Consider the following 20,938-nt stretch of genomic DNA (forward strand, 5'->3'; position numbering starts at 1 on the left):
AGTTAGGTTCGGATTCTGGGGACAGCACCGCCCCAAACCGAGGAATGAGGGGCTCAGGGGACCGAAGGGGAGATGCGGGGCGGCCCAAGGCAGAGCAGCACAAGGACCAGGGATGATGCTCCGTGCCTCCCAGCGCCTCCCAGCGCCTCCCGCCGCCGCGGCCGCGCTGCCATCGGCGGAGTTCTGCTGCCTCCCTACGGAGGAGGCGCCGGCAGCAGCGCGGCCCCGCCGGGACAGACCGGCCGTGCCGTGACCGGGGCGGTGACTCCCTCCGGTGCCTCGGGCGAGGCTCTTGTGCATCCCGGCACGGCTCCGAAATGGCCTTCTCCTTGCTGTCCTGCAGCCGAGGGGCCGCGGCCGTTCCCGCAGCCAGCCCGTGGGTCTGGCGCCGGCTCATCCCCGGGGCGGCACCAACACACGGCGGGGCCGAGCGGGCTCTGCTTCTCTCCTGCGTCCCCAGGACATGGCACTGCCATCCGGCAGCTGGACCACACTGGAGATCCCCTTTCTCCTCCAGAGCCGTGTCAGGCCATTTCCCGGCCGGAGCCGGTGGCCAGGTTGCCAAGCCTGTGGCCAGCCCCCAGATGTGCCCTCCATGCCTCAGGTGGCCCTGGCCTTGCGCCAAGGCTGTGAGAGCACAGCCTCACACAGCGCCCAAGCAGCACCGCCCTCCTTGGCCCTGCTGGGGACAGGAGCTCATCTGGTCACCCACGGCTGGCTGCCACGCTGCGACTTGAGGTCAGACATCGTGGGCAGCAGCTCAGCCGCAGTCACGGGAGGTCTGTTGGGGCTGGCACCGGGGAGTTCAGTGGCTGCTGGTTTAAAGCGCTGGAGTGAGGGGTCTGGGCACTGGAGAGACACCAGGAGCGCTGGCAGTGTGCAGGACACCCTGCAGCCGGCAGCAGAGCCCCTTCCCTCACCCAGCAGCGCCGGGACAGCCCCTCGGTGGCAGCCCCTCGGTGGCAGCCCCTCGGCAGCCCTGGCGAGACAGCTGTCCCCGGGCTGTTGCAACCGTTTCCTCTATTGTGCAAGAGAGTGGTGATTAAAACCTGACGAGAGGGAAAGGAGGGGGCAGTGAGAGAGGGAACGCTGCTGGGGCAGGACATCCCCGAGGGCCGCTGGGCTGACCCACAGGGGCAGGGGGTCAGGCTGAGCCAGGTCACACGTGCTGCGGTCAGCAGTGTCAAGCAGCGGGAGCAGGACGGGAGGGGAACAGGCCAGAGCTGGGGCTGGTGGTGCTGCAAGAGGGAATGGAGGGGAAATACACCCAGAGTGTGAACCACTGCCTTCCTTGGGGCTGTGCAAACCTGGGGAGGCTGGCAGGGGGCAGGAGCAGCCATGGCTCACATCCAGCAAAACCTGCCCCAGATCCCCGTGTGAGTTCCTCGGTGAGAGGCAGAGAGAGTGTCCCCACCCTGTGTGAGCACATCGAGAGCCCACTGAGCTCATGTTGATGTCATGGCTGGTGTATTTCCCTGCTGAAGCTGGATGTGAGGCCCGTGATCATTTCTGGACATCTATGAAAGCCACTTGCCCTGTGACGACACTCCCTCCCGCTGCTGAAACCCCGCAGAGGAATCAAGCAGGATCCACGCAGGAACTGCGCTCCCCCAGCCTGCCCGGGCTTCCTGCAGCTCAGCAGAACCCGCGATAATCCTTATCCTCAGCCAGGCCCCTGCTGGGGTCTCTGCCACTTCCACACAGCAGCACAAAAGAGGGTCAGCAACCACAGGCTCTGAGCTCTGGGTTCCATCACTTCGGGGACATCCCAGCAAGATCTGCAGCCCACCACGCTCTTGCCCACCCCAGAGCGGTGCAGAGCCTCTCCCAGCCCCACACCACTCCTGTGGGGTGGCTGGTGCCTGCCCGGGCTGGGCTGGCTGGATCCTGTCGCTGCTGCCGGCGGTTGGTGCTGGGAACAAAGCATCCGGCAGGAAACACCCCAGCGATGGTTTCACCGATTAATTCAGCTTTTCTGGCCGCTGGCGGCTGCGGGCAGCCTGGCTCCTGGCACGGCACCTCCTGGACAGCCTCTTTGGGCAGTCGGGGGAGCCGAGCCAGGCCAAGGAGACCAGGGGGTGGGCATGGAGCCCTGGGGGCCCTGGGCTGTGGGACAGGGATTAGGGCGCGTGGGAACAGGGCACGGCGCGGAGACGCGGCGGGATGCGGGGACCAGCAGCTGGGTACGGAGATAGGCGGGAACCGGGCGGGAAAGGAGGGAATTTGGGGCTCCCGGGGCAGAGCCGGCTCGGGGCACGGCTGGCTGCGGGGCTGGCCGAGGGGAGCAGGGAGCAGAGCGCGGCCGGGGCAGCCCCTCTGCGGGCCGGGCTGGCGGGGGCGGCCCTGTCCCGTCCCGTCGGGGGCGGGAGGCGGCGCGGCGGGGGCGGGGGCGGCGGGGCCGCGCCGGGTGCGACGGCGGGACGCGGCCGAGCTGCCTCTCGCCATGGGCGGCGGGTCCCGGGCCCCTCCGGCCGCGGCGCTGCGGCTGCTGCTGGCCCACGCCGTGCTGCTCTGCGCCGCCGGGAGCGCCGCCGGCACCGGCTCCGGTACGCGGGGCGGGACCGCGGCGGGACGGAGGGAGGGAGAGAGGCGCGGGGGAGTCGGTGCCGGTGGAGCGGAGACATCCCGAACAGGGAGCGTTCGGCACCGGGGGGCGCCAGGGGAGCCGGTCCCGCAGGGTTCGGTACCGGGAGTCCCGGGCAGCGCTGCGGGACCGGGCCGCGGGCCGGGGGGTCCCGGGGGGATCCGTCACCCCGGGCTGGTCCCCGCTGGCCGCTGCCCTCCGCCTCCGGGGCAGGGGCGGCTGGCAGGAGCCCCAGGGCCACCGCCCGGGTCGGGGGTCCGCAGCCCCCGCAGCCGCACCTTTGGGCCCGTCACGCGTGGCTGGTGGGACAAACTTCCCCTCCGCCTCCCGCAGCGGCCGCGCAGGGACCACACGCAGGGCCCAGGGGACACACCGCTGGCCCCAGGCGGCCGGGGACGCACGACAGCGCTGGAGCCCGGCCAAGAGCGCGGCCACCCCGGGCCGGCCCCAGCGCCAGTGCCCGGCCGCCTCCGGCCAGGGACGGCGCTTCTCCCAGGAAACGGGGACAATCCCCGCGTGTGCCGGCAGCCAGGGCCCTTCCCGCTGTCCCCAAACACGGGCCCGGGGACACTGAGGCTGGGAGTGCGGATGGAGGGCTGGGAGCAGCAGGGATGGCTCTGGTGGCCTCAGCCGTCCTTTCCTTCCCGTGCCCATGTGCTGTAGGAGTTCTCCACGTGCTGCCCAACCTCAGGCACACCAGCAGATGTCAAGGGATAATGCTGGTTATGGCAGGCACCCATGGAGCATGTGGTTAAATAAACCCCCTTCTCAACCCCATCAGCTCCATCCCCAGCCCACACAGAGCAGATTCCTCCAGATCCTTACCCAGGGCATTGATTCCAGTCCCTCTTCTGTGAAATGACCTTATTCCCTGAAGAAAACCAGCATGGACCTGAGGCCCTTGATTCTACTGCTCCTCTCTAAAGTAACATTCTCAGCAAAACGAGCCCAGGCCCATGGGCTGCCTCTCTCAAGGGTCTCTGGCCACCGGTGTTCAAATGGTGGTGGTGGTGTTCATCACCACTGGGGTGTCCACTCCCTAGAGTCCCCAAAATGTGCACAGGCTGAGCGTGTGGAGTGCAGCAGGCACCCCCATTGCAGGGGGAGCAGGACCGTGGCAGAAGTGACCCAAACTGAGTGGGTTTGGGCTGAGCAGAGCTGGTGCAGAGCAGGGGGTGTTGTTCTTCCCACTGCCTGCACCCGTGCCCACCCCATCCTGCCAGGAGAGCAGGGATTTCTCCGTGCTGGAGCAGCTGGTCCTCTGCAGAAACAGTGACCTCAAGGTGCAGACTTTCCTGTTTTGGCTGTGAACATTCCAGAAAGGGAACGTGACCCATGGCAGCATGGATGCATGGCCGTGCAGAGGGCAGCTGTGGCAGCTCTGCAGGGGACTCCAGGAGCTGGGGTGTGACGTGGCAGAACCACAGGTCCAGCCACCAGAAACAGTGGGGCTGGGTGACCCCAGTGTGGCTGGGGAGGTGGCAGTACCCCACTGCAGGGCCACATCTGATGAAAGGAGGGCCCCCAGGGGATGGACCTGGCTGTCACTGGCTTGCCTGGACCACAGGTGGTGGGGACAAACAAGGGACAGCTTCTGCCCTGCTCCTTCTCTGGCTTGGCCACCTCTTTACAGATGTCTGGTCTTCCTGAGAAGTTCCTCTAGGAGTTGAGGACAGCTGGGGCCAGCACCTGTGTGTCCTGCTGAGCACAGGACAGGGCCTGGGGACATGCTGGGGACCTACATGCCTGAAGCAGCTGGGAATGATGCAGCCCTGGAGCTGCACAGCACAATCAAAGCAAATTTCATTATATGGGGGAAAAAAACAAACCTGAGATACATGATATACATGAAAGGACGGGTTTTGTCCAATCCTTAATTAGAGAGGGAGATATCTGATTGAGAAATTAGGGGAACTGTGCTGTGCCCTGAGGTGCTGTCAGCAGAGCGTCTGGGCTCTGCTGCTCCCCAGCGTTGCACCAGGAGGACCAAAGCCCTAATCTAGCCCTCGGATCTGCTCTCAAAGACCAAATAACAGGATGTTGGGCTGAGGCTGAGATCTCCTGCTCACTTGATATTTGCTGCCCAGAGCACTCCACTTGACTCCTCGCAGGCTGCACCTTGGCTCTGAGCCATGCTGTTTGTTCTCTGTAGGCTTTTCCCCTGGCTGTGAGCAGAGCCAGGCTGCTCCCAAGGTGTTTCTCAGCTTTCCCTGCCGATATTGCCCTTGGCTGCTAATTCGCCTTCAGGGGTGCAGTTTTGTTTAAGTGCTTTTTGCACAGTAAACCTGACCATCCTCTCAGCAGCCATTGCTCAACTCACGCTGCCAAACGGGGGCAGTGGCAGCACCCCAACAGCACCGTGTGCCCGAGCCCCTGGCACGGGGCAGGTGGGCACAGGGCCGGCTGTGTGAAGCATGGTGGGCGCCTCTGGCAGAGCTGCTTTTGCATCCACGTCTGTTTACATCACCCGTGGTCTGCACCTCCTCCCAGCTCACCCTCTCTGCAGCGGGGCTCAGGGTCAGCCAGGGCTGCAGAGCAAAGCCAGGGGCTGTGTCAGCCCTCCAGCCCATCCCGGGCAGCAGCCTGCCTCAGGTGCAGGGGGAGGACCACCGAGCCCACGTGGAACACAGCTGTGGCCCTGGCACGCCGCTCCTGCTCGTGGTGCTGCCAGAAGTGGTTGCAGATGACAATCTGGCCGCGGTGTGTGCGCCGTGAATAGTCCGTGGGCCCGAGGAAACCTTCCCGGAGCAGAAAAACAAGTGCGTAAGCGCTCCATCGCCTTCAAAGCCAGCGGCAGCGGGGCCGTGTCCCACGGAGCGAGCCCGGCTCCGTCCCGGCCGTGATTCACCCCAGGTTGCTTTGGCTGCGGTTCGCGGAGCGGATGTTGTCGCCGAAATGTGGCATTTTTCAGCGGTGATGGGGCGTGTGGCCCAGCCCCGGCGGCACGGAGGCTTTCCCCATACCTGCAGCAGCGCTGCCAAGGCCGCCGCAGGATTCCTGGCCGGGGCGTGGAGAGGCACGGAGCTGCCGCAGCGCGGGGAGGCTCCGTCACCGTGTGAGGGGGTTGTTGTCGCGGGCCAGGACACGCTCCATCCCCTTCCCACCCTTTTGGCTGGAACATGCTGGTCCCACCCCAGCTCCGGGACCCCGCGGCACTGACACGGCGCTGAACCGTGGGAGGAGACGGCCCGGCCAAGGCCGACAGGCTGCCAAACCCGCCTCGGAGGAGGGCTCGGCACCGTGTGCCATCCAGCCCCGCACCGCCGAGGGCTGCGGCGGAGAAAACTCCTCCTGACTCCCCAGATCAGCTGGAGAAGGACACGAGCTGCTGTGCCGGAGCCTGGGGCACGGAGCATCCTCCCAGCCCCACGGCAAGAGCTTCCCCCGGGCTGCTCCGGGCACGGCACGGGGCTGCTCTTCGGGGCTTTTGCCGGGTCTGCAGCAGAGCCAAGTGTGGAGTTACCGGCGTGGGAATAGCCCGGAGGATGCTCCAGCTGTGCTGCAACACCTCCCCCTTTCCAAAAATTTCCATCTTGCAAAACTCTGAACGGGGTGGTCTGACCTTAATTTGTCTGAGATAAATAAGATCCTGCCTGCTGCCTCCCGTCTGGAGACATGAAAAGATCCGAGATGAAAGGGAGCCTGATGGAAGTGCTGGGAGCTGAACGTGTCTGTGCAAGTCGGGCCCTGTTCCGTGAGGGATTGGGGACCACAGGGCTGAGCCTTGGGCTCCCAGGCAGCCCCTGCCCTGCCCCGAGTACGTGGCTGTTGGAAGACTGAGCAACTGAGTATAAAATCAACTTTATTTTCCAAAGATGTTAATTTTTACCTGCAATTTCCTATGGAAAAAATGTGGTTTCTGTTCTGCATGCCCATCCCACCACCCCAGCAACGGAACCCGTTCCCAAGAGAAGAACGTGAAGCAGGTCTGGCAGGGATCTGGGGAGCTCACGAACCACATGAGGCAGCTGATGGACTCAGATCTTCCTCCATCAGCTGTGACACTGGCAGTGGCTGTCCCCATTCCTGCAGCCAGCAGCTCCAGAGCTGGGCACTGTGTTGGTGGACCTCTGCCCATGAGCGCTGTGTGTCCTGGAGGGCTGGTGGCCCCTGGTGTGCTCTGACACAGCCAGGTGTGCTCCAGGAGCTCTGGGCACTTCCCTCCTCTCGGCACAAAGGCTCTGTCCAGGGTCTGTGGGGACAGACCTGGCTCAGCGAGTTGAGGATGCCACTGGTGAGGATTTCAAGGTGCAGCTGTGACAGAGAACATCCCAATTTCCAGAGCATTCCTTGGGCTGATGGAAGGCAGAGGAGTGTCTGGGCAGCGTGGACTGTGTTTCTCTTTCTCCTGAGGTTTGCTGCTCTTGGAGGGGCTGCGGCTGGTGGAGTTACAAGGCTCCTCCTGCTGTGGGGAGAGGTTTGGTGTGGATGGCGCTGCCTCAGCTGCTCTGTGCCAGGGGGTCTCCCCGTGCCGCGTGGTCCCACCGCCCTGGGCAGGGCTGGAAGGGGCCCTTATCTCGTCCCTGCAGGCTGGGCATGAAGGTGCTGGAGGAAGCGGCCGGGCGGGAGCCGGGAGCGAGCCCAGAGAGGCCCTTTCCATCCGCTGGGGGCAGCGGGCGAGGAGGAGCCCCTGCCAAAGCAAACCGCCCTGACAATGGCTGTTGTTATTAACACCACTGCTGTTTGCACGGCTTTATCCTGTGCTGGGCCCCCGGGGGCACAACAGCCCCCCAGGCCTGGGGGAGAGCACCACAACGGGGCGGTGCTCGGCTCCTGCAGCTGGACCCGGCCGGGCTGTGTCCGAGGCTGTGTCCCCCCTTGAGGAGGATGGAGCCACCAGACGCAGTGATGTGGTGGCTGGACGATGATGTCTCTCCCTCTGTCTCTCCCTGCAGTGAATCCCTGTTGCTATTTCCCCTGCCAGAACCAAGGGGTGTGTGTGAGGGTCGGCCTGGGAGGATACGAGTGTGACTGCACAAGGACGGGCTACTACGGGGTGAACTGCACCTCCCGTAAGTGACTCTCCCTGGGATGTGGCACCCATGGGTGCCAGGGCAGCACTGTGCCCACAGCACTCGCCGACAGCAGCTGTGGCTGGGCTGGCTCCTCAGCAGGGAGAGTGACTGGTCTGTTTCCCCCAGCTGAGTTCTGGACACGTCTCCACAACCTGCTGAAGCCCAGTCCTGCCTTCTACCACTTCATCCTGACCCACTTCAAGTGGTTTTGGGACATTATCAACAGCACCTTCATCAGGGACACGCTCATGAGGCTCGTGCTGACAGGTGAGGAGTTGAGAGGGGCTTCAGCAGGACTCGAGAAGCCCCTGGCGTGGACAGAGGTGTGTGTGGGGATTGCAGGGCTGCAGCGATGCTGAGCAGCTCCTGTGAGCAGGGTGGGCATCGGGCTTGAGTCACCTCGCCAGGAGACCCAGAAAGTTGTCACCCTGTCCTTCCATCACCCTGTCACACTGTCACTGTGCCTGGGGGTGCTGGTCAGCCTGCTTGCAGTGGGGTGTAGGGGGTCCCCAGCACTGTGCCAAGCTGCCAGCTGGCTGGAAAACATGAGCAGTTCTTGGCATGCTGCACTCCCCGGGCCAAGGAGCTCTTTCACAGCTGCACAGAAAGCAAGCAGGCTGTGGAAATATGGCCCTTGTTACTCATGTCCCCGTATTCATCACTTTGCATAAATATTTAGGTTCCAGCTCTTGGAGCCGTAGCGACACGCTCACAAGGCTCCGGCTGTTGGCTTCACCATTTCTATGGGTTTGTCATCTCATTCATCATCCAAGAATCCACTTAGCACATTAGCATGAGCCCTACTTTTCTGCAGGGAATTGCAGCCTTTAAAAGGCTCGCAGCAAAGCCCAGGACACCCCCATGCCTCCACTGCAGGTACCTTTGTGTTTTTCGGGGTGTCGGGGAGGGGTGTGTGGCAGCACAGAGCAGGCAGGCAGGGACCAGAGGCAGAGCCTCTGGGGGTTGCTGCCTCAATCCCCACAGTGGTGACCCCTCTCTCTCCTTTCAGTTCGTGCCAATCTGATCCCCAGCCCTCCCACTTTCAACTCTGACTATGGCTACATCAGCTGGGAGGCCTATGCCAACGTCAGCTATTACACCCGTGTCCTCCCGCCCGTGCCGGACGACTGCCCCACGCCCATGGGCACCAAAGGTATGTGGCTGGTCCAGGGGACTCACACCCTGAGTGTTTCCCACCCAGCCATGGCCAAGATTTTGCTGCCATGGACACGTATCTGCAAGGCACCACTGGCAGTGCTACGTGCTATCACTGTCCTGCCCAGGCTGGCTCTGCAGCAGGAGGAGGCTGATGGCATCCAGATTGCTGCTGGGACAGCTCAGGCTGAGCTGCTGGGGCATGTCATGGCCTGTGTGAGAGGGCTGCAAGGTGTCTGTGCAGATAACTCTGCCTGATGCTGCAGCAGACAGCACCAGCAGCCCTGCAGACAGCACCAGTACCCAGCTGGGTCAGCACTGGGCATCTACCCTCCACCTCTGTCCTCTGCAGGGAAGCTGCAGCTCCCCGACCCCCAGCTCCTGGCAGAGAGGTTCCTGCTGCGGCAGAAGTTTGAAGCTGATCCCCGAGGCACCAACATGATGTTTGCCTTCTTCGCCCAGCATTTCACCCACCAGTTCTTCAAGACATCTGGGAAGATGGGACGTGGCTTCACCAAGGCGCTGGGGCACGGGGTGAGGCTGTGGGGGCAGTGAGAGTGAGGGGTGCTGGGGTCCCTGTCCCTCTCAGAGCAGCCTCAGTGCCCTGTCCTCTCCACAGGTGGACCTGGGACATCTGTATGGGGACAACCTGCAGCGGCAGCACCAGCTGAGACTCTTCCGAGACGGGAAGCTGAAATTCCAGGTACCACCCAGCACAACTGAAACACACCCCAGCCCTGTGAGCCATGGGTTTGAAGCCCATATTCCTCTGGCAGCTCTTGAGAGACCCCAGGCCTGACACCCTGTGTAGCTGCTGGCTGGGGGGCGATCTCTGGGCTGCTCTAATGGCAGCAGGTGTTCGGGGCTGTGCCAGGGAAGTGTTTCCATTCCACTCACCTCTTGAAGGAGAGCAGATGTGACATCCTTAGAGAGGCAGCTCCTGGCTGGGTGGCCTTTTACTGGGATGTCTCTGCCCTTTCTGCCCTGTCGTCGTGGTGTCCCCAGGTGGTGAATGGAGAGGTGTACCCGCCCATGGTCACCGAGGCTCCCGTTCACATGGTGTACCCGTCGGGCGTGCCCAAGGAGCAGCAGCTGGCCGTGGGGCAGGAGGTGTTCGGGCTGCTGCCGGGGCTCTGCGTGTACGCCACGCTCTGGCTGCGCGAACACAACCGCGTCTGCGACCTGCTCAAGCGGGACCATCCCACCTGGAGCGACGAGCAGCTCTTCCAGACGGCGCGGCTCATCCTCATCGGTGAGGAATTGGCACCGCCCTGGGCGGCCCCCGAGGACTCACACGCTGGCCAGCCCCTTTTTGAGGGTGGTAGCCAAACTGCCTTTGAGGCATTTCCCCTAGCATCCTTCTGGGAATCGTTTGTTTTGGTCCATATAACACAAAATTGGTTTTGGTCCATCAAAAATGGTCAGGAGGAGGTGGATGGCTGCTGTGGGAGATGTGGGTAATATCTCAGGTACAGAGCTGGTGGCTCCTGCTGCTGCCAGCTGCTTCTTTTCTCCTGCCTAGGGGAGACCATTAAGATCGTCGTTGAAGACTATGTCCAGCACCTCAGTGGGTACTACCTGAGCCTCAAGTTCGACCCCGAGCTGTTGTTTGGGTCGCAGTTCCAGTACCGCAATCGCATCGCGGTGGAGTTCAACCAGCTCTATCACTGGCACGGGCTGATGCCCGACTCCTTCATCATCCAGGGACAAGAGTACAGCTACGAGCAGTTCCTCTACAACACCTCCATGCTCATGGACTACGGCGTGGAGGCGCTGGTGGAGTCCTTCTCCAAGCAGATAGCAGGCAGGGTAAGGTCCTGCTCTGCCCTCCCCACGAGGGACACTCATGCAGTGGGGCACATGTCACGCAGAGTCTGCCCAGGGCACATCAGGAGTTCTCCCCTCCAGCCCTGGCAGCCCCCGTTGCTTGCCCTCGGTGCTCTGTAGTAAACACAGCGGTGATGGCAGGAGCCTGTGGAAGCCGGGATCTCCCGGGCCGGCGGTGCAGCAGCGTCTGGCGCTGTTCTTTGCTGCCATCGCATGGATGTTTTCTTCCAAGCGATTGCGGCTCCGTTCCTGACCCTCTTTGCTTGTGCCGAGCAGCTGAGCTGAGGCGGAGCCTGAGGCCCTTTGGGATGTCCCAGAGAGCCTGAAATCTCTCTCATCCTCGCAGGTCACTGGGTGACTGTCCATGCCGGACTTCTCCTGCCCTGTGCCCTGCCCTGGGAACAGGGCTGACCTGACCAGGCTGCCCTACAGCTGGTTTTTGCACTGTCCACTGCCTGCCCCTCCTCTTGCTGCCACAACGATGTGCTGGTGTCCTCAACACGAGCCCAGGACACGGATGCTTTAGTGTGGTGGCCCTCTGGTGCTGCCTTGTGCCTGATGTGTGCTCCTCCTTGTGCTCTCCCCTCCAGATCGGTGGGGGACAGACCATCAACGCCAACGTCTTGCACGTGGCTGTTGGGGTCATCAAGGAGTCCCGGCAGCTGAGGCTACAGCCCTTCAATGAATATCGGAAAAGGTTTGGCATGAAGCCCTACAAGTCCTTCCAGGAGCTGACAGGTAGGGCTGCAGTGCTGCTCCTGGGGCTATGCTGGGGCAGGGGCTCTGTGCCCATGGGTGAGTGGGAGGCTGTGAGCTGCCCCTGTGCCACTGGGCTTGCCCAGCACAGCAGCTGCTCCTGCCCATCCCTGCTCATAGCCCCACAGTGGGCTGATGCAGAGGATGCAGGGATCCTTCCTCCCCGGGGCTGGAGGACTGATCCAGGGCACAGTCCCCGGCCTGGAAGTCAGACTTGCCACTGCCTGTGAGGGAACCACCCTCCCTTTGCCCGCTGCAAGGCCTGTCCTTAGCAGGTGTGATTCTCTTGCTAAAGCACTCTGATGTTCACTTGGTGCAGGAGAGGAAGAGAAGGCAGCAGAGCTGGAAGAGCTGTACGGAGACATCGACGCTCTGGAGTTTTACCCAGGCTTGCTGCTCGAGAAACCCCAACCCAATGGCCTTTTTGGGGAAAGCATGGTGGAGATCGGAGCTCCATTTTCCCTGAAGGGGCTTTTTGGGAATCCCATCTGCTCCCCAGAGTACTGGAAACCCAGTACATTTGGTGGAGCAACTGGCTTTGAGATTGTTAAGACGGCATCCCTGGAGAAGCTGGTGTGCCTCAACGTGAGGAAGTGCCCGTACGTGGCGTTCCACGTGCCACACGCTGAGGAGCACGGCAGCCCTCGGGCTGCTGGATCATCTACAGAGCTCTAGCAGGGATGACCTGCCCAGGTGGGGACTGGCTTTGTCCTGCTGCAGGCTGAGCTGAGCTCCCAGCCCGGTGCTGAGTGTTTCTGTTCCTTCCTACAGCGAATGGTGGGGACACAGGAACCTGCCACCCCTGTGCTGAACAGACACAGGACAGGACATGGTCCCACCTGGGTGTCCTCCATGCCAGCCCTCGAGGAGAGGCTGCTCCCTGCTCTCTGAAAAACTCGAGTGCCTCGGGACTGTGGCTGCCAGCTCTGTCCTCAGCACACTCAGTTCTCTTGATAGTGAATTCCTTGCACAAAACAGCTTTGGAGCTCCCCAGTGGACACTCTGGACACCCCAGTGCTTTGTCACCTTCCATCCCCGCTGCCTCCCAGCACCAGGCCACCAGCAGCCCCTCTTCCAGAGGGCTCATATCCACATTATGCCTGGAAACCATTTTCAGAATTAGTGAGAAGTATAAAACTGGAAAAAAACTAATTTTAGTTAACGGGTTAGCACTGAATTCTTACCACGAGTCCAATTTTTCTTCACACATCTATTTCCAGTAGAGACTCTCCTTCCTGCTCAGAACAGGAGCCCAGAGGCCCAGGGAGCACTCCCTCCTCCCCTGCTGCACCTGGTGAAGGGATGAGCAGCCCGAGGGATGCAGAGGAGGTGGCAGCATGCAGAGGGACAAGGACAGAGTGTATTGCCCAGTAGTGGCTGAGCCTGCAGTAAAAGCCTGTTCTGATCCAATTCTCCTGCAGCAGCCTGCCCAGCACACATGCACGGCTGGGAGAAGGAACCAAAGCATTCTCTCCTGGAGGAAACCAGAGAGAAGCATGAGCTCACATCCCCAGACCTCCTGTGTCATGCTGGCTTGGACTCTGGCATGCTGCACTGGCTGCCAACCCGGGGCTGCTCACAGCGAGATGCTACCTCTGTGCACACAAAGGGATGGAGTCTCTTCCATCCCAAAATCATCACCCTTCTCTGCACTAACAGCTCAGCAAACACATCCTCACAGCACACACAGCCTGCTTCTGTCCTCCTCCCAAAACACACCTCAGTCTTTGCCCCAGCCCAGCCACATGGTAGCTGGCAGCCACTGTCACTGATGGCCTTGATCCCCATCAGATCCTGATTAAGCTCCAGGAAAAAGGATAATTTAAAATAATAAATGGTTTTAAAAACTCCTCTATTTCTGGCTGTGCTCACCAGCACTGTGCTGACTGCACCTTTAGCAATAAACGAAGCAATCATCCTCCCTTGGATGCCTCCGTGGGGGTCTCTGAGTGTCCTGACGTGGTTTGAACTGTGCTCCCCTCTGGCCCCAGCCCCGTGCTGCTGCAATGCCACTGTTTAGTGTTTGGACAATGCTCTCAGGCACAGGGTGGGATTGCTGGGGTTGTCCTGGGCAGGGCCAGGAGTTGGACTGTGATGATGTTTGTGGGTCTCTTCCAATTCAGGATATTCCATAATTCCATGGTGACACAGCACTTAGATCAACATTGTGTATTTCCATCACATAAAAACTATCCGTAAGTCAATCTGGCTGCCTGGGTGTTTTGTAGACATGAGAAAGCCACATGTCTGTGAGAGAACATGCAGCTGGCAGCTTTTTCCTGTGCTGTCCTGGAGGAGAGGAGCACTCCTGAGCCTCTGCTCCACCCCGGCAGGATTCCCAGGGAGGTGTTACAGGAATTTTAAACTAGGGAGGTTTAAAGGGCTGGTGCCTTGGCAGGGACATGATAGGAGAACATCATAGCAAGGGAACATCTCCAGGCAGAGACTCCCAAGGCATGAGCCTTCTCACTCACTCTCTTTAGCCCTTCAGAAATGGGATGGCATTATCAGGACATCTGGATTTTAGTTTCCTGCAGGATGTGGGGAGGCAGAGAGGCCAACAGGACGCCTGAGGGCACAGCAGGCAGCCTCACCTGCTCTGTGCTCCCCTGGGCTGGCCCTGCCCAGCCCTGCCACAGGGACAGCACGATGCCACAGTGCCACCACGTCGTGCAGAGGTGCTGAGCAGCAATCCAAGAGCAGGACTGGCTCCCTCCCTGCCCACACGTGCCTGCAGGCAGCCCAGAAAACTTCCAGCTGTTGCTCCAGCCCCGAGCACCCATCCCATCCATCTGGTGAGGCACGAGCTCGGCTGGTTTCAGTTAAACCACAAACATCCTGTGTGTGCTCGTGGCTATCTCCGGCTGCCAGCGCTGCTGTGGGACCAGCTGAGAGCCCCCAGGGCACACTGAGAGCAGCCTGAGGGCTCCCTGCCAGCAAGCAGCAATGTTCCACTGGGAACTAGCTCAGCTGGGCCATCCCTGGTAAACCTGGCACCTCTTCCAACCAGTCCAGGACAGCAGAACGTCTCTCTCCTGCCAGCAAGAAAAGCTTTGAAATAGTTTCTTTGAAGGCCCAACCCCAGGCACAGCATTCAACATCCAACACACTACTGAAATCTCCTCCAGGAGCCCAGGCACTCACAGCCTCACACACAGAGCCTCCCCCAGCCCAGCACTGCTGAGCTCTTCTGTTCTCTGTGCTGCTTTCCCAGCCGTGGCAGTGTTTGCATCCTCACGTGGTGGTGTTTGGTGTGGCCACCAGCACCACCCAACCTCGGCAAGGATTCCCTGCTGTGCCCTGGGGCTGGTGCAGAGGAGAGCACTGCCAGAAGTACTCTCTATCTGAGCTCTTGGTAAACACAGCTCGTAGGACACCCTCTGTATTTTTAAAGAGGCCCCTGAGGAGCCCAGCTGTGGCTTACCTGCGGTGGGGATGGACAGGAACAGGAGGATGGGACTGCCTGGGTTCCTGCAGCAACAATGAAAACATCCATCTGGGGCTGTGTGGCCTCAGAAGGGATGCTGCCTGAGCAGGAGGAGAAAAGCAATCTCCTTTTGGAGGGAATCTCCAGACTTTCCCAGCCTGTGACTGCACAGGAAACCTCGTCTGGATTTTCAGGAAAGGCATCTTTTACAAAGAGGCAGATGGGAGGCCAGAAAAACTCAGCATCATCTTTTCTCTGCTAAATCTTGTCCTGCACTGCCTGACACCACGATAAAACGTCCACGTTGAGCTCATCTTGGGATTCCACTCCTGCCCTTGCCAAGCAGCCATCCGTGCCTCCCTGTGCACTCACACTCCGTGCCCAAACCCTGCTGTTTGTATTGGAACATCATTAACTGTGAGCAAACCCAGGTGAGGCCACAAGGGCCTGGATTTCCCGTCATTCCTGGCTGCCTCCCTGCACTGCGCTGCTCCTTCCAAAACAAAACATTTCCCACAGGCAACTCACCTGCCTGACAAGTGCTTTTTCAGCTCCTATTTATAGAACTCCTTGAAAATTCAGCTTGAAGAAAGGGCAAAAGCAGCAGCAGCTTTTTCCCAGCTCAGCCTCCTCTCCCTGCTCACAGCTGTGTGTGGCCTGTGCATGAAGGAGCAGCAGGGTTAGGGCACAGCTTCTCTCCCCTCACTCCCTTGTGCTTGTAATATTTTCCAGATCAATGATTAATTGGATTCAGACCTTTTTTCTTCTCATTTTTTTTTGCTACTGGCACTGCAAACCACCTCTCCCACACCTGAGCACAGGAGGTTCCTCACCAGGAGTCACCTTGCTCCAGGGCATTGGACACAGAGCAGCAGGAGAGGGTTTGAGGATGTTACAGTTTTGCTGCCATAGGGGGCAAAGAAAAAAAAAAAACACTTTATAAAAATAAAACTTCAAAGCAACTCAAGCAGACAGCTCTGCCTTGATCCCCTCTCCAAGACAGGTTTTATGATGATGCTAAAATGCACCCTGTCTGCACAACAGACTTTACTGAATCTCATCCTAGATGTGAGTTACAGTTACTTTGATATTTTCCTTAAATGTGCTGATATCCACACTGAATGATTAAATTTCATATAACTTACTCAGGGGTTTTTTTCTGCAATTCTCAGATGAAAAGAAATAATCTCTCACCACATTTGAAAACCTGGATTTTTGCCAGTTTCCTTAAAACAGCTACAATCTGTGCCAACTCAGTAATTTTAAATTACAGATTATTTATTTCTCTGGTCATACTACTTTTTAAAACACAGTTTAAATAGATACAATTAGAAATTCTCCTTTTTCTAGCCCAAGACCCATTCTTATTAAGAGCCTGTTAAGATCCACAGACACATTTGCAATTCTTCCTGGCGTTCCAAAGTGCTTTACATAAAAATTGCAATTAAATTTTATCATTAAACATGGCATTACACTGGGTCATGTATTTAGGTAATGATAGTCTACTTACTACTACTGAAGGCAGACAGAAAAGAACTTTAGCTCTGATTTAGTAATTTTAGCATGAGATGAAATTCTGAGGTTATTCAAGTTCTAATTCTGCATTTTGCCAACAAAATTCTCCTTGCTGCTGTTCAGCACACGTTGGAACTCTTTGTAGCAGTCTCTCTGAAGAGGCAGAGCTCATTTTCTGATCAAGTGACTACTGTGAACTCCAAGGATGGGTATTTTAAAACCTAAGAATGTATTAAGAGCTGTAATTGCATTTATGTCTCAGGGAAGGTTAAGGGAAGAAGAACTCTCTCCAGGCTGAAAAGCAATTTTCAGGATGAAGCCAGGGGTTGTCATTACTTGTAAGTGAGAAAGGAACAAAAATTTAAGGCCAAGTGTTAGAACAAGATACTCCCAAGAAGGAGACTGCAAACTGTGGAATGGAACATGGGACCTCACACTTTTAACTGGAGCAGTTCAGCACCAGGTTAAGTAAGTCTTGAATTTTAAAAACTCTTTTATTTGCAGCCTCAGTTCTTGTCTTAGGGAGTTGGTGGCCACATCTCAATTGAAACGTGCAAGGACTCTGAGACATGACAACAGACAATTTCCTAAAATGACTGAACTGTGTTAGAACTCCGTGGTAAGTAAAACACATTTGAATTGCACAGAAATGAGACTGGTTTTTGTTGTAGATATGGAATTAATTTAAGAAAATGTTAGGAACTCGTTGCTATTTTTAATGAGCAGGAGTCAAAGTGCATGAAGGGGAGGAATACATACCCACATGATGGAGGAGAGAGAACAATCCCTAGCAGGAGAACATCCCACAGCACAACTACACCTACGGCCCCTTGGCATCAACGCCTCAGTCTATTTCCAGATCACTGTCTTCACTGTAGCACGCAGATGGATTATGAATAGAAGTCAGGAGCAGTACGTCTTTTTCTGGCAGCAAACCACACTCCTGCAGAAAAGCCTCCAGGTCTACAGCAAAAAAATCTTCCCCAAGCTGGTCGGTGATGCGCACGAAATTGCCAATGAGCTCCCCTGCCTTGTAGACCAGCAGAGCTGGCAGGGCATTGTTAGTGAAGCGAGTGCTGGCACCAATGAGGGAACTCTTCACTCTGCAGAATTTCACTGTTGGGTACTCAGCAGCCAGGCAGATCATGCAGCCGTTCAGGGATTCAGTGCCAGGGATATCGTCTTCATAAATATGGATCATGATCAGTGTGCTCTTGTGCTCTTTGTCCACGGTGTCCAGAAACGCTTCTCCACTGGTGATCTCAAACACCTGCTTGAACTGCTGCCCACTGTACAGCTGCTGCCTCATCTCCTCCATCCGCTGCTGCCTGTAGCGCTGCAGGAACTCCTCGTCGTCCTCGTCGGTGTGGATCATGTTGTATTCTTGTAAAGTCATCTAAAAAACACACACACACACACGGCTTCCTGAAAAACATCTGCACCGCTATACGGGTCACTTACATAATGAGAATGTAAAATCAAGAGGATTAATGCGGGTCACTCATCTTTAATAACGGCAAAGTGCATGAAGGCTCAAGCACCCCGTGTATTACACTCCATTCTGATCTAATTAGAAACCATGTCCAGTGGGAACAGCGATTTCAGCCCTGAGTATTCCAGTTTCCACAAGCTGCACTAATAACACAAGTGGCTGCTCCATGCTCCCACTTTAATCCAGGTTAATGGTGGCCATGTGCTTCCCCCGAGCTGGGAGAGCTGATCTGGAAACTGTGCCTGACCTAAGATGAGCCTCTTTCTCATCAGCTTTTCATTTAGCCTCTCAGTTAACATTTTGTGCCACCATCGTGTCTGTAGAATTAAAATGAACAGGATTTTATATCTGTTCACTTGCTTCATTAAACTTACCTGCATCACTCAAGGAGAGCACAGCCAACTTTTATCATCTGAAGGCACAAACGTGTGTAAATTAGTGACTTTTCTGACTACAGCTCAGGGCTAGTTTATAGCCCAGCTGATTAAAACCCTTTACTACCTCCAATGTCTTCAAGTTCTGGAGCTCAGAGTTGAATTCTCAACACCCACTTACTAAATATTAAATTAATAAGGGCTCCAAATTTCAGGCAGGGGAGGCAGCACTCACAGTTTTACTGTACAACTCTTCACATTAATCCCCTGAAGCTCACTTAGTTGATCAACAGATGAGAAATCCGGAAGAAGCTTTTAGACTTTTGTGGTACTGCAGCTAAGTCACTTATTTGTCATCACAGGCAAAACTGTTAAACACTCAAGTGGCATTTTAATTCCTTTGTGCCATCCTACCTTTCCATTGATTTTTTCCTGAAGCTCTTTCTGTTTCTGCTTATCAGCCTCGTCATCCAGGTGAGACCTGCAGGTCATGGAGAGCTTCTTGATGAGCCTCTCCATCTCCCTGCGCTGCTCCTGCCGCTGCTCCGTTTCCAGCTGCTTGAATCTCCTCCAGTCATTGATGACTCCCTTGGGACCTGGAATTCAGTGTGGAGGCATTTCGTATAACCCAGAAAACACAATTTACCTGCCATTTACAATCAAGCAATAATTTATAAATCACCTTGTCATAAATGTTTTTGTAACTATGCAAAACACTGAAATAAGTCATTTGCATGTCCTTGAGTTTCTATTTTTTTTTTTAATAAGAAGGCTGCAGTTTATTTAACTAGGCGACTCTTGTAATTGTCCCAAAGATTAATATCTGTGCTCTCGAAATAGAACCACCAGCCCACAAGAGTTCCCCTACTGTTAGCATGGCTTTCATCAGAACAAAAATAATGATATATTATCAACCAAATTGTACAAATCAGCCTTCAAGTCAGCTTTCTCTCCAAAGGTTGACTGCTCCTGATATAATGCTGAATTTGAATTCTCTCAGAGAGAAGTCAGGCATTATAAAAAGAACAGCTATTAAAAATAAGGTTAGACAACAGCCAGGAATTGTTCACCCTCTGACTCAAATATGCAGAAATATGAAGAGTTTCATTAAAAAAAAAAAAAAAAAAGAATTTTAGAGGAATATACGAAATTTCCAAAAAACAAAGGATTTACAAAAGAAGCACATTGATATGATGATACCTGTGTTGACAGCACTGCCATCGCTGCTGAGCTCCACCTCGCCCACACTTTCAGGAATGCTGCTCTCCCCTTCTTCTTTATCCTCCTTCTCACTGTCTTCATCCTCACCCTCACTGCTGCTGTAATAATACTGCAGCTTCTCACCAAGCAGTTTATCGTCCATAGAAGTCATTATGCTCTAAAAATAAATTAACAAAACAGAGGATGCATTTCTGATCAAACATGCATCACGATGGCTCTTTACTTCCTATGGGCAGTTTTTAACCCCGTGAGAACAAAGCCCATTCTCAAACAGCCCTCGATGCACTCAGCCACCTGGGTTAATTCTTCAGCCACAATTTAAAACTCAATTTAAAAGTTCCACAATTTAAAGCCTTAGAGCCTCACCGGACAGCTCCATCAGGCTGCTTCTCAGCTACTGAGTACTATTTGCATTATTTAACAACAATTTATTTGAATTGAAAAGCTATCAGCGTAACGAAGCAAATCAAAGCGTTCTGACCTGTATTCCTTTCCAGTTTTTTCAGTGACAAGCTTCTACCAAGACCTGGAAGAAGAAATCTTAGTGAAATCAGTTGATACGGGCTCAGGCTCGATTCCACAGGGGTGTCCCAGTCTGTGTGTGACACAGAGCCGCCGCCAGCCCACGGACACAGCCCGGCTCCCAGTTTTCCTACCGAACACTGCGGGAGCTAACCCCAGATCCAGCGGATTACCGCGCCAGATGGCCCGGGATTACCGGGACCGGCCTGCGGCGGGACACGCACTGCCGGGGCCGGAGATTCCTGCGGGCCCCGAGAGAACCGGCCCCGGCTCCCACCGGCCCAGCCCCGGGCCCGACACGGCACCCTGCGGGCCCGACACGGCATCCTGCGGGCCCCACACGGCATCCTGCGGGCCCGACACGGCATCCCGCGGGCCCGACACGGCATCCTGCGGGCCCGACACGGCACCCTGCGGGCCCGACACGGCATCCCGCGGGCCCGACACGGCATTCTGCGGGCCCGACACGGCATCCTGCGGGCCCCGGAGCACCGGCCCGAGCGGCGCTTCCCGGCTGCCGCCTCACCGCTCCCGCAGACCCCGGCCCTCCCTCACGGCTCCCGTTCCTGCCTCACCGTCCCCTGCTCACCCCGCCGCCGCCTCACCGCTCCCGGCCCTCCCTCACGGCTCCCATTCCTCCCTCACTGTCCCCTGCTCACCCCGGCTGCCTCCCCCCCCGCTCCCGCAGCTCCCTCACGGCTCCCGTTCCTGCCTCACCGCTGTCTTCCCCGCCGCTCCCTGCCCGGCCCGACTGCCGCCTCACCGCTCCCGCAGCTCCCGGCCCTTCCTCACGGTTCTCGTTCCTGCCTCACCGCTCCCTGCCCGGCCCCGCCGCCGCCTCACCGCTCCCGCAGCTCCCGACCCTCCCTCACCGTTCCCGGCCCCGCCGCCGCCTCACGGCTCCCGCCGCCTTCCGGGGCCGCCGCGCGGGGCATGGCGGGAAGGAGGCGGCCGGGGGCGGGGACGGGCCCGCAACGGGAACGGGAACGGCGGGACTGCCCGTTTGGAGAACGGGAATGGGATCGGGGGGAGCGCCCGTCTGGAGAACGG

At 57.4% G+C, this 20,938-nt stretch overlaps 2 protein-coding genes across 3 annotated transcripts; one reads left to right on the forward strand and one right to left on the reverse strand.

Moving 5' to 3' along the window:
* The first annotated feature begins 2,407 nt into the window (after nucleotides 1-2,407).
* PTGS1 (prostaglandin-endoperoxide synthase 1) lies at nucleotides 2,408-13,192 on the forward strand. The gene is made up of 11 exons (XM_066332938.1): nucleotides 2,408-2,546; nucleotides 7,480-7,596; nucleotides 7,726-7,866; nucleotides 8,609-8,752; nucleotides 9,107-9,288; nucleotides 9,374-9,457; nucleotides 9,760-10,006; nucleotides 10,277-10,563; nucleotides 11,172-11,319; nucleotides 11,657-12,030; nucleotides 12,109-13,192. The coding sequence occupies exons 1-10, from the start codon at nucleotides 2,444-2,446 to the stop codon at nucleotides 12,010-12,012; spliced, it is 1,809 nt and encodes a 602-aa protein (XP_066189035.1). The 5' UTR covers nucleotides 2,408-2,443; the 3' UTR covers nucleotides 12,013-12,030; nucleotides 12,109-13,192.
* Nucleotides 13,193-16,023: 2,831 nt separating this feature from the next.
* PDCL (phosducin like) lies at nucleotides 16,024-20,805 on the reverse strand. 2 transcript variants are annotated; one of them, XM_066332941.1, is made up of 5 exons: nucleotides 20,787-20,805; nucleotides 19,848-19,892; nucleotides 19,346-19,523; nucleotides 18,560-18,741; nucleotides 16,024-17,675 (listed from the first exon to the last, which is right to left on the reverse strand). In XM_066332941.1, the coding sequence occupies exons 3-5, from the start codon at nucleotides 19,515-19,517 to the stop codon at nucleotides 17,124-17,126; spliced, it is 906 nt and encodes a 301-aa protein (XP_066189038.1). In that variant the 5' UTR covers nucleotides 19,518-19,523; nucleotides 19,848-19,892; nucleotides 20,787-20,805; the 3' UTR covers nucleotides 16,024-17,123. The 2 variants fall into 2 exon arrangements, with proteins under 2 accessions (XP_066189038.1, XP_066189039.1); XM_066332942.1 differs by lacking the exon at nucleotides 20,787-20,805 and adding an exon at nucleotides 20,761-20,777.
* Nucleotides 20,806-20,938: the final 133 nt, after the last annotated feature.

Source organism: Sylvia atricapilla, chromosome 19 (assembly GCF_009819655.1).
Source record: "Sylvia atricapilla isolate bSylAtr1 chromosome 19, bSylAtr1.pri, whole genome shotgun sequence".
NCBI lineage: Eukaryota > Metazoa > Chordata > Aves > Passeriformes > Sylviidae > Sylvia > Sylvia atricapilla.

Coding starts and splice junctions, on each gene's coding strand:
- PTGS1 (XM_066332938.1), top strand. CDS start 2,444: ATGGGCGGCGGGTCCCGGGCCCCTCCGGCCGCGGCGCTGCGGCTGCTG. Junction 9,289..9,373: donor CCAAGGCGCTGGGGCACGGG/GTGAGGCTGTGG, acceptor TCCTCTCCACAG/GTGGACCTGGGACATCTGTA. Junction 10,007..10,276: donor GGCGCGGCTCATCCTCATCG/GTGAGGAATTGG, acceptor TCTCCTGCCTAG/GGGAGACCATTAAGATCGTC.
- PDCL (XM_066332941.1), bottom strand. CDS start 19,517: ATGACTTCTATGGACGATAAACTGCTTGGTGAGAAGCTGCAGTATTAT. Junction 18,742..19,345: donor TGGCAGTGCTGTCAACACAG/GTATCATCATAT, acceptor ACTGAATTCCAG/GTCCCAAGGGAGTCATCAAT. Junction 17,676..18,559: donor AGGAAAAAATCAATGGAAAG/GTAGGATGGCAC, acceptor TGTGTTTTTTAG/ATGACTTTACAAGAATACAA.